Source organism: Oryzias latipes, chromosome 20 (assembly GCF_053564925.1).
Source record: "Oryzias latipes strain Hd-rR chromosome 20, Olatipes_Hd-rR_3.1".
NCBI lineage: Eukaryota > Metazoa > Chordata > Actinopteri > Beloniformes > Adrianichthyidae > Oryzias > Oryzias latipes.
In genome coordinates this window covers 13783415-13794876 of record NC_136256.1, presented here as the reverse complement: position 1 = coordinate 13794876, position 11462 = coordinate 13783415, and the positions used below count along the sequence as shown (strand labels likewise).

General features: G+C 41.5%; 1 protein-coding gene across 1 annotated transcript; it reads right to left on the bottom strand.

Annotated features, from left to right (window-relative positions):
• Positions 1–2487: 2487 nt before the first annotated feature.
• LOC105353568 (uncharacterized) lies at positions 2488–10570 on the bottom strand. The gene is made up of 9 exons (XM_078938386.1): positions 10150–10570; positions 10027–10056; positions 9630–9941; positions 9176–9487; positions 8454–8741; positions 8066–8356; positions 3757–4080; positions 3181–3315; positions 2488–3100 (listed from the first exon to the last, which is right to left on the bottom strand). Exons 7-9 carry the CDS (start codon positions 3929–3931, stop codon positions 2877–2879), a joined length of 534 nt encoding a protein of 177 aa, XP_078794512.1. The 5' UTR covers positions 3932–4080; positions 8066–8356; positions 8454–8741; positions 9176–9487; positions 9630–9941; positions 10027–10056; positions 10150–10570; the 3' UTR covers positions 2488–2876.
• Positions 10571–11462: the final 892 nt, after the last annotated feature.

Below are 11462 nucleotides of genomic sequence, written 5' to 3'. Positions count from 1 at the left end.
TGTTGTGTCTGATGCTCCGTGCGACTCTTCCTCTCATCAACATCAAAAACACAACGCAAAACCTCAGGGTCCCCAGAGAGGTATCAGTAAGGGAGGGTTATAGTTACAATGCCACAGCCTTCCTGAGTATTGTTGCTGACCACGTCCATCCCTTCATGACCACAGTGTACCATCTCCTGATGGCTACTTCCACCAGGATAAAGCGCCATGTCATAAAGCTTTCAAAAGAGTGTTCTTGTGTAATTAATTAGTTTATTTGGGTTTTTGTGTTGTAAAAAGTCCTACCTAATTAATAAAAAAAATATATATTATCAATTAAAAGAAAGAGTAGTTATAGTAAAATAAAAATGGGATTTTTGGAGTGATGGATTTAAGGCAGATTCTTGCAATTTAGTTTCAGTCAAAAGGGTCATGTCCCAGCTGTAGTTTTCCATTTTTTGCTGTTAGGAATGCACCAACACTTCTTAGAAAATAGGAGACGAGAAATAAAACATTATGTAAATGGTTTAAGTTGTATGCACATAAAGGCTTTTCTATCCTGATTGAGACCAAAAGCGCAGAATACATGCACAATCACAGTCCCATTCACCCATGCACACACACAATTACACACTGATGATGTCTCCCCATCATACATGGCATTAACGTCAAACAACCAGAAGTATGACAGGATTTGCTGTCATGTGATCATTTTTGTGCAAGTAATAGTGATTTGTGATTAATTAATCTAATTTTAATCTGACATAGTTGTTGCTGTAAAAGCCTCAATTTGAGACATTTTATTTAAATTGGTGACATTGTGGTGCAGTAAAATATCAAAATACAACTAAAAAAGTTGCTTCATGAAGTTTTTCTATTAGAACAGACTGCCAGATTTTACATTTACATCAACAAGGGATATTATTGTAAATCCTGAACTTTAGAGGAAAAAACCATCAGGTTTAGAGTGCTTTAATTTAACACATTAACAAAAAGCAGAGTCACTTCTGCGCAATCCCAAAAAATACGTACCATAAACTTTTTATTAATGGCCTACCATAGTGCATATGTTGACCTTATTCCACATATTTCAGCTGAGTTCCGATAAAAATGAATTTAAGCAAATAGTTGGAGCCTTATTTTATACTCTATTTGAGAAAACCACAATACTTATGGTAAAGGAGATTTGTTTTCTTTAGGCATATCCCTTCAGGGGTCGCCACAGCAAATCAGCTTTCACTGATTCCGACATTTGGTTTGGTTTTGTCACGTCCTGACACAACCCTGTATTTTATTCGGGCTGAGAACCGGCACAGAGAGACCCACAATTGGGCCCCCTTGTGGCTACATAGTTTGGCAGTAGCGTAAAGGGTCTTGCCAAAGGACCCACACTGGATTGAGCTCAACGCCACCCTGGTTTCCCAAGTGCCAGTCCTGCATACAACTGAGCCATCCAGCAGTGAGTTATGTAAAATGAAATTTATGCAATTTTTAAAAAAGGACTGATTTGTCTGTATTTATTCAATTGCAATAACGTAAAATTTTGACACCTCTATTGTAGGGTTCTACCACTGCACCACAGCAGATAAACTGTGTCATTGTCCCCCTCCCAAGTCCCAAGAGGGAGTCGAAGATCTGTGTTGCTCAGCAACAGCCCCAAAACATCACAGCTCTTAAAGGTATGCATAGAAGAATAGGCCCTGAACTTGATATACTTAATCTAAACTAGAAAAAGTTTTAAAACCAATAAAATAAAACCAAAACAGAGGAAACAAAATAAAGAATTAATGTAAGAAAAAATAAAAAAATTAATGTAAGAATCTTAAAGAAAAAAAAAACCTATTTACCAAAAAATGTACTTTCTATTTTCAATGTAAAATTATGAGACATTTGATCGGAACAGTAAGCTTACCATATGTGTTTTGCTCTAAAACAATAGTTAAATAATCCTTTCTGCCAATACAAACCATATTCTGTTATTTGCTCTTGTTTTCTGGATGAGATGATTAAAGTTTGATGAAATGAGACATGTCCATCTTTAAGGTATTTGTGTTTAACCTTTACCACCAGAGCTATTGGCAACAAAAGGACATGAACGACCCTGGGAGAATTTCAGCCAGGGAGCTCAGCAGTGCGTTTACACCTCCCAACAGGCAATTCAGCCCAATGAACTCATCTATTCCGTGTCCTACTTGAGAACTAGTTTTGCGCTTCACGCCCTCTTCATCCATTTCCACCTATGAGCTCCGTTAGGGGTAGTTCTGTACCCGAAGTTTTATATGGAGATTTTGTTTTATTGTATCTGATCAGAGCCTTCTGCCAAACTAAAAGAAATCATATGGGAAATAAAGCTATATCTACAGCATAAGTTGTCTGACTGAAATAACACACGCTTTCCCAACTACTGTGACTTTTTGACCCTTTACACAATAATGTGATTCCAACAGATTCTAAGGCGGAGTAAACCAGATTGCTGATTTTCTTCTTATTAGAGTCAGTTGGTTTGAATTTGTTGCATAAACATTTTAATATTGCAGCACATTTTGAAGGTTCTGTGTTAAAGCGACAACTCTTTATCACAGGTGACTTGAAATTATATCCTTCTTGAACTACCACAAGTCCTCAACATTTTACGCAATACACATAATTCCAACAGAATCTGAAGCAACAGTCATTAAGTGTTGCATATCAGTAATAAGATGCTTTGTCAATTACAGAATCTGTTGCAATTATGTTTATTACATAAATGGTTAAAGAGTCAAAGTAAGTCATAGAATGTCAACACTGGAACTAAAGCTGTGGTGTAAAAAGGTTAAGCAAAAGTCTTGGATCTGGGAACAAACCATACAAAGCTGAAAATCCTAAATCAGAGCCAGATTAAACCATATCTGAACAGTTTACTGGACAGGCAAAGTTACAATGTTGCAGTAGTTTTCGTCATCGCTGGTTTCTTTGTTCTCCTCCTCTTTTTCCTTTGTTTGTTTTTCACTCTTAGCACTCATACACTCTTTGAAGGATGGTGGACTACATTCTTCATAGAGATTTGTCTCATCTCCATAATGATTTCCTTTGCCTTCATCTGCTTCTGCCTCACAAATCCCTCTGTCCTCTCTGGTGAACCCTGAAACACAAAAAGCACAGTTAAATGGCCCCTTTATCAAATAGTAAATCTAAACTTTTGGAAACTTCATGAACACACACTTTGAGTCTGGAAAAGAACCGCTGGCTGTTTGGGTTGTTTTCTTCTCCTGTTGACGAGATAGACCAGGAAATAGACGAAGAGCAACAGGAGCAGGGTTCCACCAAATACTGCACAGATCAGCAGCAGCAAAGATTCTGGAAGAGACAATATTTTACAGTTTTAGATCAGTCAAGGAGAAATAAATGCTTTTTGTGGGAAAACATCAACAAGGGATGAAAGCTAAGTAAAGTTAGAAGCAGTTGGAAGAATTTGAATAAAAATATCAAAATGGCACAAAATCTACTCAAACCAAAGTGTTTGGTCCAAGTCATAAAAGAATCTAATGGAGGCTTAGTGGAATTTACTCTACCATGCTCAACCTATTTTTATGGTGTGTTTAATTTTGACCTATCTTGCATTCATAGTTAAATTGGCATAAACAATAACCAATAAACAATGACTCAATCTTTTTCATACTAATTTGGGTCCATCTAAAACCAGCCCCCAGGGGTCATACTATGAACTGCTAAAGCTTTAAATTTGGGAACAGAGTGTGGGAGGTTGGTTTTATCATTGGTGTGTTTCACTTTACTTACGCTTCACAACAACAGTGATGGGTGCTGACTCAGCAGAGTCCACGGTGCGTCCAGACAGGGTAACCTGGTACAAACAACTGTAGTTACCCTGGTGTTTTAACTCTGCCACAGGAAAGGTAAAGGAGGCTGCGTTGTTGACTGCTGGGCTGTTGGTAGTCATGTTGAATCCAGACATGACGAGAAAGAAATGACCCTGAGGAGATTTAGGGTTAATGGAGCAGGTGATGGTAAAGTTCAGACCACCAGTGATCTCTGCTTCTCCAGGACCCCAGACCAACTCTGCTCCAGGAGAAGTTAGTGAGATGTTGGGCGCCTGTAGGCTCACTGTGAAAACACAAAACAATGAGGTAATTTAAGTGTTTCAGATCATCCATTGGAGATAAAGCCAACTAATCAGGATGTTTTTGAGGTGTTCATTTCATTTTGAGATTGTTTAAGGGACGAAAGTCAAAATCCAGAATTTCAGAGTTTTTTTGTATTGATACAATTTTATGTGACCACCTGTGATTAAGGGAAACCCCAAATTTAATAATTAATTTCACTTAAAGATGCAGACCATTTGACATTCTTAATGCTTAAAGTATATTTCCAAATGTCCCTCCATCTGTTGGTGTTTCTGAATATTAAGGAGATGGAAGGTTCCACCTTTGAACAGCCAATCACAGGACAGCCAGCACAGAGAAGTGGGCTTGTACTAGTTCTATTTATTATGACTCAGAAGATGATGTCTCTTCTTTCTCTTTCGGCTTTTCCCATCAGGGGTCGCCACAGCGAATCATCCTTTTCCACCTCACTCTATCATGAACATCTTCTACCCTAACATTAGCCAACTTCATGTCCTCTGTCAAGACATCCATGTATCTCCTCTTTGGCCGTCCTCTTGCCCTCCTGCCAGGCAGCTCCATCTCCAACATCCTTCTACCAATATATCCACTATCCCTCCTCTGAACATGTCCAAACCATCTCAGTCTGGCTTCTCTGACTTTGTCGCTGACACAGGCAACATGAGCCGTCCCTCTGATGTACTCGTTCCTTATCCTGTCTAACCTGGTCACTCCTAAGGAGAACCTCAACATCTTCATCTCCGCTACCTCCATCTCAGCCTCTTGTCTCTGTCTCACTGCTACCGTCTCTAACCCATAGAGCAGAGCTGGTCTCACCACTGTCTTGTACACCTTTCCTTTGAGTCTTGCTGACACTCTTCTGTCACACAACACTCCTGACACTTTCCTCCACCCGCTCCAACCTGCCTGCACTCGCCTCTTCACCTCTTTTCCACACTCCCCATCACACTGAACTGTTGACCCCAAGTACTTAAACTCCTGCACCTTCTTCACCTCAGCCCCCTGTAACCTAACGCTTCTACCTTGATCCCTCTCGTTCAGACACATGTATTCTGTCTTACTACGACTGACCTTCATGCCTCTTCTTTCCAGAGCAAACCTCCACCTCTCTAGCTGTTCCTCCACCTGCTCTCTACTCTCACTGCAAATTACGATGTCATCCGCAAACATCATTGTCCAGGGAGATTCCTGTCTTACCTCGTCTGTCAGCCTGTCCATCAGCATAGCAAACAAAAAAGGACTCAAAGCTGATCCTTGGTGTAGTCCCACTTCCACCTTGAACTCCTCTGTCTGACCTACAGCACATCTCACCACCGTCATACTTCTCTCATACATGTCCTGAACTACTCTGACATACTTCTCTGCCACTCCAGACGACCTCATACAGTACCACAGCTCCTCCCTCGGCACCCTGTCATACGCCTTCTCTAAATCTACGAACACACAATGCAGCTCCTTCTGACCTTCTCTGTACTTTTCCATCAACATTCTCAAAGCAAAAATGGCATCAGTGGTGCTCTTACGGGGCATGAAACCATACTGCTGCTCACAAATCTCCACCTCTTTCCTAAGCCTGGCTTCCACTACTCTTTCCCACAGCTTCATTGTGTGGCTCATCAACTTTATTCCTCTATAGTTGCTGCAGTTCTGCGTGTCACCCTTGTTCTTAAAGATCGGAACCAGAACGCTTCTCCTCCATTCCTCAGGCATCTTCTCACTCTCTAGAATCCTATTGAAAAAACTCGTTAGAAATTCCACTGCTGTCTCTCCTAAGCACTTCCATACCTCCACAGGTACGTCATCAGGACCAACGGCCTTTCCGCTCTTCATCCTTTTCAGAGCCTTCCTAACCTCATCCTTTCCAATCTCTGCTACTTCCTGCTCCACAACAACCACATCTTCCTCCCTTCTTTCCCTGTCATTTTCCTCGTTCATCAGCTCCTCAAAATACTCCTTCCATCTTTTCTGTACACTCTCCTGGGTTGTTAGCACCTTTCCGTCTCTGTCCTTAATCACCCTTATCTGTTGCACGTCCTTCCCATCTCTGTCTCTCTGTCTGGCTAGCCTGTACAAGTCCTTCTCTCCTTCCTTTGTGTCTAACCTGTCATATAGCTCATCGTAAGCTTTCTGTTTGGCCTTTGCCACCTCTCTCTTCACTCTACGCTGCGCTTCCTTGTACTCCTGTCTACCTTCCTCAGTCCTTTCTACATCCCACTTCCTTTTAGCCAACCTCTTCCTCTGGACGCATTCCTGTACTTCCTCATTCCACCACCAAGTCTCTTTACCGTCTTTCCTCTTTCCAGATGACACACCTAGCACCTTCCTACCTGTTTCCCTGATAATCTCTGCTGTAGTTTCCCAGTCATCTGGAAGCTCATCCTGACCACCCAGGACCTGTCTCAACTTCTGCCTAAATTCCTCACAAGTTTCTTCATTCTGTAGCTTCCACCACTTGGTCTTCTTTTCTGTTTTCCCTCTTTTCTTCTTCCTGACCTCCAGAGTCATCTTACACACCACCATGTGGTGCTGTCTGGCTACACTCTCTCCTACCACCACCTTGCAGTCATTAACCTCTCTCAAATGACCTCGTCTACATAGGATGTAGTCCACCTGAGTACTCCTACCTCCACTTCTGTATGTCACTCTATGTTCCTCTCTCTTCTGGAAGTAAGTGTTGACTACAGCCATTTCCATCCTCTTCGCAAAGTCCACCACCATCTGTCCCTCCAGATTCCTTTCCTTCACACCAAACCTGCCCATCACCTCCTCATCACCTCTGTTGCCCTCACCAACATGCCCATTAAAGTCTGCTCCAATAACAACTCTCTCTCCTCTGGGGATACCCTCTATGACCTCATCCAACTCACTCCAGAATCTCTCCTTCACTTCTAACTCACAGCCAACCTGTGGCGCATACCCACTGACTACATTCACCATCACCCCTTCAATTTCTAACTTTAGGCTCATCATCCTGTCTGAGACTCTTTTCACCTCTAGAACACTGTTTACAAACTCCCCCTTCAGAATCACACCTACCCCGTTTCTCTTCCTATCAACACCATGATAGAACAGTTTGTATCCTCCTCCAATACTACGTGCCTTGCTGCCCTTCCACCTTGTCTCCTGCACACACAGTACATCTACCTTCCTTCTCTCCATCATGTCTGCCAGCTCTCTGCCTTTCCCTGTCATTGTGCCAACGTTAAGAGTCCCTATTCTCAAACCTATGTTCCTGCCTTTTCCCTTCTCTCTCTGGCCACGGACCCTTCTGCCTCCCCTCTTTCTTCGACCAACAGTAGTCAAATTTCCACCGACACCCTGTAGGTTAACAGCATCGGTGGCGGTCGTTGTTAACCCGGGCCTCGACCGATCCGGTATGTCAAAAGTGTTGTGGATGATTCGCATGGTTATTTTGGCAATTTTTACGCCGGATGCCCTTCCTGACGCAACCCTCTCTATTTATCCGGGCTTGGGACCGGCACAGAGGCAACTGGCTTACAACCCCTGTGGCTAGATTACTCAGAAGATGATGTCTGACATCACCAAAAGCAGGACATCATCCAGGATATTAAAAATTATTGGGGTGTTGTCTCTTAAACAAAGGGGCAAATGCTGGTTTAAGTCCACAAAGATGAGCTTACACAGTCTTAAAACTGAAAAGACTGGTTAAGTTCTTTCCAATACTAAGCCTTAATACAGCAATATGTCTCTAATCAAGAGATTGTTAATTGAAGTGACAAATACAAAAAGCAACAACAAATTTCTTATTTTAAGGCCGGTTCTCCAATTTCTGACTACAACTAAGAAAGAGGTTTTTTAAAAGCATTTCAGACTTTGGTTGAGAAAATTCTCACACTCAGGGAAAACTGCAAAAAATAGAAGCTTATGAACAAAAAAACACAATTTATATTTCAGCCAAAGAGATGTAGTTTTTCAAGACTTTCCGAATTGTGTGGATTTCTTACCGTTTACAGAAACTCAGACAGAGTTGCTTAATGGAGAAGTGAAATTTCGATGTGGTCCTTTTTTCTGATACTGACACTGGTACGACCCGTCATTTTCAATGTCAGCTTTGGAGATTGCAAAGTTGGCAGAAATGTTCCTTGAGGTTTGAGTCTCTTTAAATGAACTCTGAGTATTCATCAGGATGAAAGTTCCACCAAGGACTTGAGTTGGAATTGAACAAGTGAATCCAAATTTCTGACCCCAGGAAACATTAATAGAACTCACAGAGAGTCTGGGCTTTAGGAGGTTCACTGAAAAAATTCATAAGTGTTAAAAAAAAGTGAATCTGACTCCTTTCTCATGTTTTTCAGTAATTACATTTTTAATTAAAAAGTAAATGTTTCTTACCAGTAACATTAAGTAGGTCGCTTAGAGGTGAAGTGAACGTTTGACCAGAAACAGTTTTCTCGTAGTGACACAGGTACAATCCATCATGATCAAGATTCACTTTAGAGATGTTGAACGTTGCAGCGCGGCTGGCAGATATTTGTGTTTCTCTGAAGGAACCTGAGATCTTTTGGAGAATAAATGTTTTTTCCAAAAGTTCAGCTGCAGTGGAACAGGTGATTCTGAGTTTCTGACCCCAGGAGACCTCTCCAACAGGATCCATGGAGATGCTGGGCTTTACAAGACTTTCTGTGGGAAGTTTGGTTAAAGCAAATTTCAGTCAGACAACTCTTGCAGAAGAATATTTATTTCACAACATCTTTAGGTTGGCATTCACAACTTTGTTTTGGCATAAGGCTCCATTCAAAACCTTGAGATCATTTTTTCTTCCTTAAACTTTCGGGTAACAAAAACCCCACAATGGAGCCCACAGGTGGAAGCCGGGGAGGATGGAGGGGTGAAGAATGAGCACTAAAGTTAAGAGCACAATTGTGCACCTTACTTAAATAGACGCTGAGCAGGTGAGTTAATTGACTGACCCGCCCTAGGGGAGTAACCTGTAACTGCTGAGTGCGCCTGCCTGAAATGCGACAAGTCGCTATATAAACATTGTGATTTTTAGTCTAGCTGACATGCTAAATAAGAAATGGTACAGAGACTCAGAAGATTAAAAGTCTCCTCACCTGAGCAGATGACACCAGCATCTTCACTGTGACCACAGTTATGTTCTCCATAACCTTTGTTGCCGCATTGATTTAATGAGCTTTCACTCCCTGAACACGCTACATCATCCAGCCAGATTTTGTCTGATCCTTGACCAAAAAGAGCTGATCCAGAAACATGAAGTGCTGTCCCACAGGACAACTGTCTGCAGACTACATTTGCATCATTTAGATCCCAGTCATCATCACAGACTCTTCCCTAGACTCCATTGTGTTGGACTTCAACTCTTCCAGAGCAGCGAGTCGATCCGGACCCAACCAGTCTGATCGGATCTTAAAACACATCACAAAAATGTATGTTTTCCCTGGAAATGGTTCAGAGCCTCAGCAGAAGATTGGCAGCATCACAAACTCTGAGCAGCATGTCAGAAAAGGATTATCATAAAACTCACAATAATGTAGGAAGTCTCCTCACCTGAGCAGATGACACCAGCATCTTCACCGTGACCACAGTTATGGGTTCCATAACCTCTGTGACCACACTGTGTTAATGAGTTTTCACTGCCTGAACATGCTACATCATCCAGCCAGATTGGGTCTGATCCTTGACCAAAATGAGCTGATCCGGGAGCTTGAAAAGCTGGTTCACATGACAACTGTCTGCAGACCACATTTGCATCATTTAGATCCCAGTCATCATCGCACACTGTTCCCCATGATCCATTGTGGTAGACTTCAACTCTTCCAGAGCAGCGAGTTGATCCAGACCCAACCAGCCTGATCTGACCTTAAAACACATCACAAAAAAATCTATTTCTCTAAGTCATTTTTGTATAGCAAATTATGAAAAGGAAATAGGAGAATACACTTACCTGAGGCAAATGAGTTCAAAAGAAATGAGACTAAATAATTGGGGGGAAAACGCTTTTTTTTAATTAAATCAGAGACACAATTTTAAATCTTCAGAAAGCCAGATTTTGTAAAGTGACTCTTACCTAAAGTCAGAAACTGAGAGTTTCGTTGCTTTTTGGTGAACATGGCCGAGATATTCCTGCTGTGTGTCACCAATCTGAATGCAAAAAGAAAGGAGAGCAAATATTTGTTACTTCCTTTTTATAAGAATCTTCTGTTTCCCTTTAAAACAGGGTCCTTTTGTGGTTTTTTATTCTACATAAAACTGCTGATTGTGTTTTCCATATAAAAAGAAATGTAATGAAAGTGCATGACTTCTCCTTTCTGTGAGTAAAGGCAATGAGATATTGCGAGAAACTCAACGAGAAAAATCTAGAGTACCTTAAAAAAACAAAAAAACAATTACAGCAGGAAAGTATCACTTACTCACGAAACCATGCACACTCAGTGAACACAGCAAAAAATGCTGACTATGGCTTTAAAGAAATTCACCATCGAGCTCTCCCTTAAGGACATTCTTAATTCCTCCAGTTCTTGCCCAAATCCAAGCACAGGCAGCATTTGACTAAATTTCACGTTCTCTAAAAATCTAGTTTCTTTAATGGCAACCTTAATCTTACTTTCAATCAGTCATCATTAGCTGCGGTTACATGGGCAAAATATCTTGATCGGATCAATGGTCGGATTAAAATTCAACCATGCACATGGGCACAGAAAACCTTTTTCCGATTAGAACAAACGTACACATGGTCACACTTTCGTTCGGAATAAATCATTAGGGCATGCAAAGTGGTGTTGAAAATAACGAAAAAAGGAAACGAGTACCACAGTAAACAAACCTTTGCTGTCATATACGTTTATGCAGCAGCTCGGTAATATACGAGACGATCTTCCAAGCGTGTTTTTATTAATGTTATAAATATTATGAAGTGCCTGTTCGCTCATTATTTTATTTTTTTACCGTGTCGTCAGTGCTTTTTTTTGTGGAAGAACGGAGCTACCAACATTTGTCTTGTGTGATGAACATGCGAGAAATGCCGCAATGTGCATCTTGGCTGCACTTACATATGTGGGAATAACATCAGCCTTTATTTTGTCGGTACACGACTGGAAACACAAATCCATGTGATTGTTTGAACGGTTTCTAAGGACTGAGCAACATTCTGCTTTGAAAAGTTCGCACACCGCCCCAAAGCCGCTGTGTGTGCTGGAAGTCTGAGCTCTGCTAGGACAAACGGTTCTCCTGACAGCAGCAAACCGAGAGCGGCGGGACGGATCGCAGTCACACACAAACAAACAACAAAACGCACACGTAACAAAGCATCCTCCCTCCCTTCGAACACAAAGTTATTAATCCAGCTGCTCTGCCCCAGAGACACAGTTCGTTCGGTCCACC

Excerpts from the sequence above, each read along its gene's own strand:
- LOC105353568 (XM_078938386.1), bottom strand. The coding sequence starts at position 3,931 with ATGTCTGGATTCAACATGACTACCAACAGCCCAGCAGTCAACAACGCA. Across the intron at positions 3,316-3,756 it reads CATCACTGTTGTTGTGAAGC|AATCTTTGCTGCTGCTGATC; the intron begins GTAAGTAAAGTG and ends TGTCTCTTCCAG. Across the intron at positions 3,101-3,180 it reads GGTTCTTTTCCAGACTCAAA|GGTTCACCAGAGAGGACAGA; the intron begins GTGTGTGTTCAT and ends TTTGTGTTTCAG.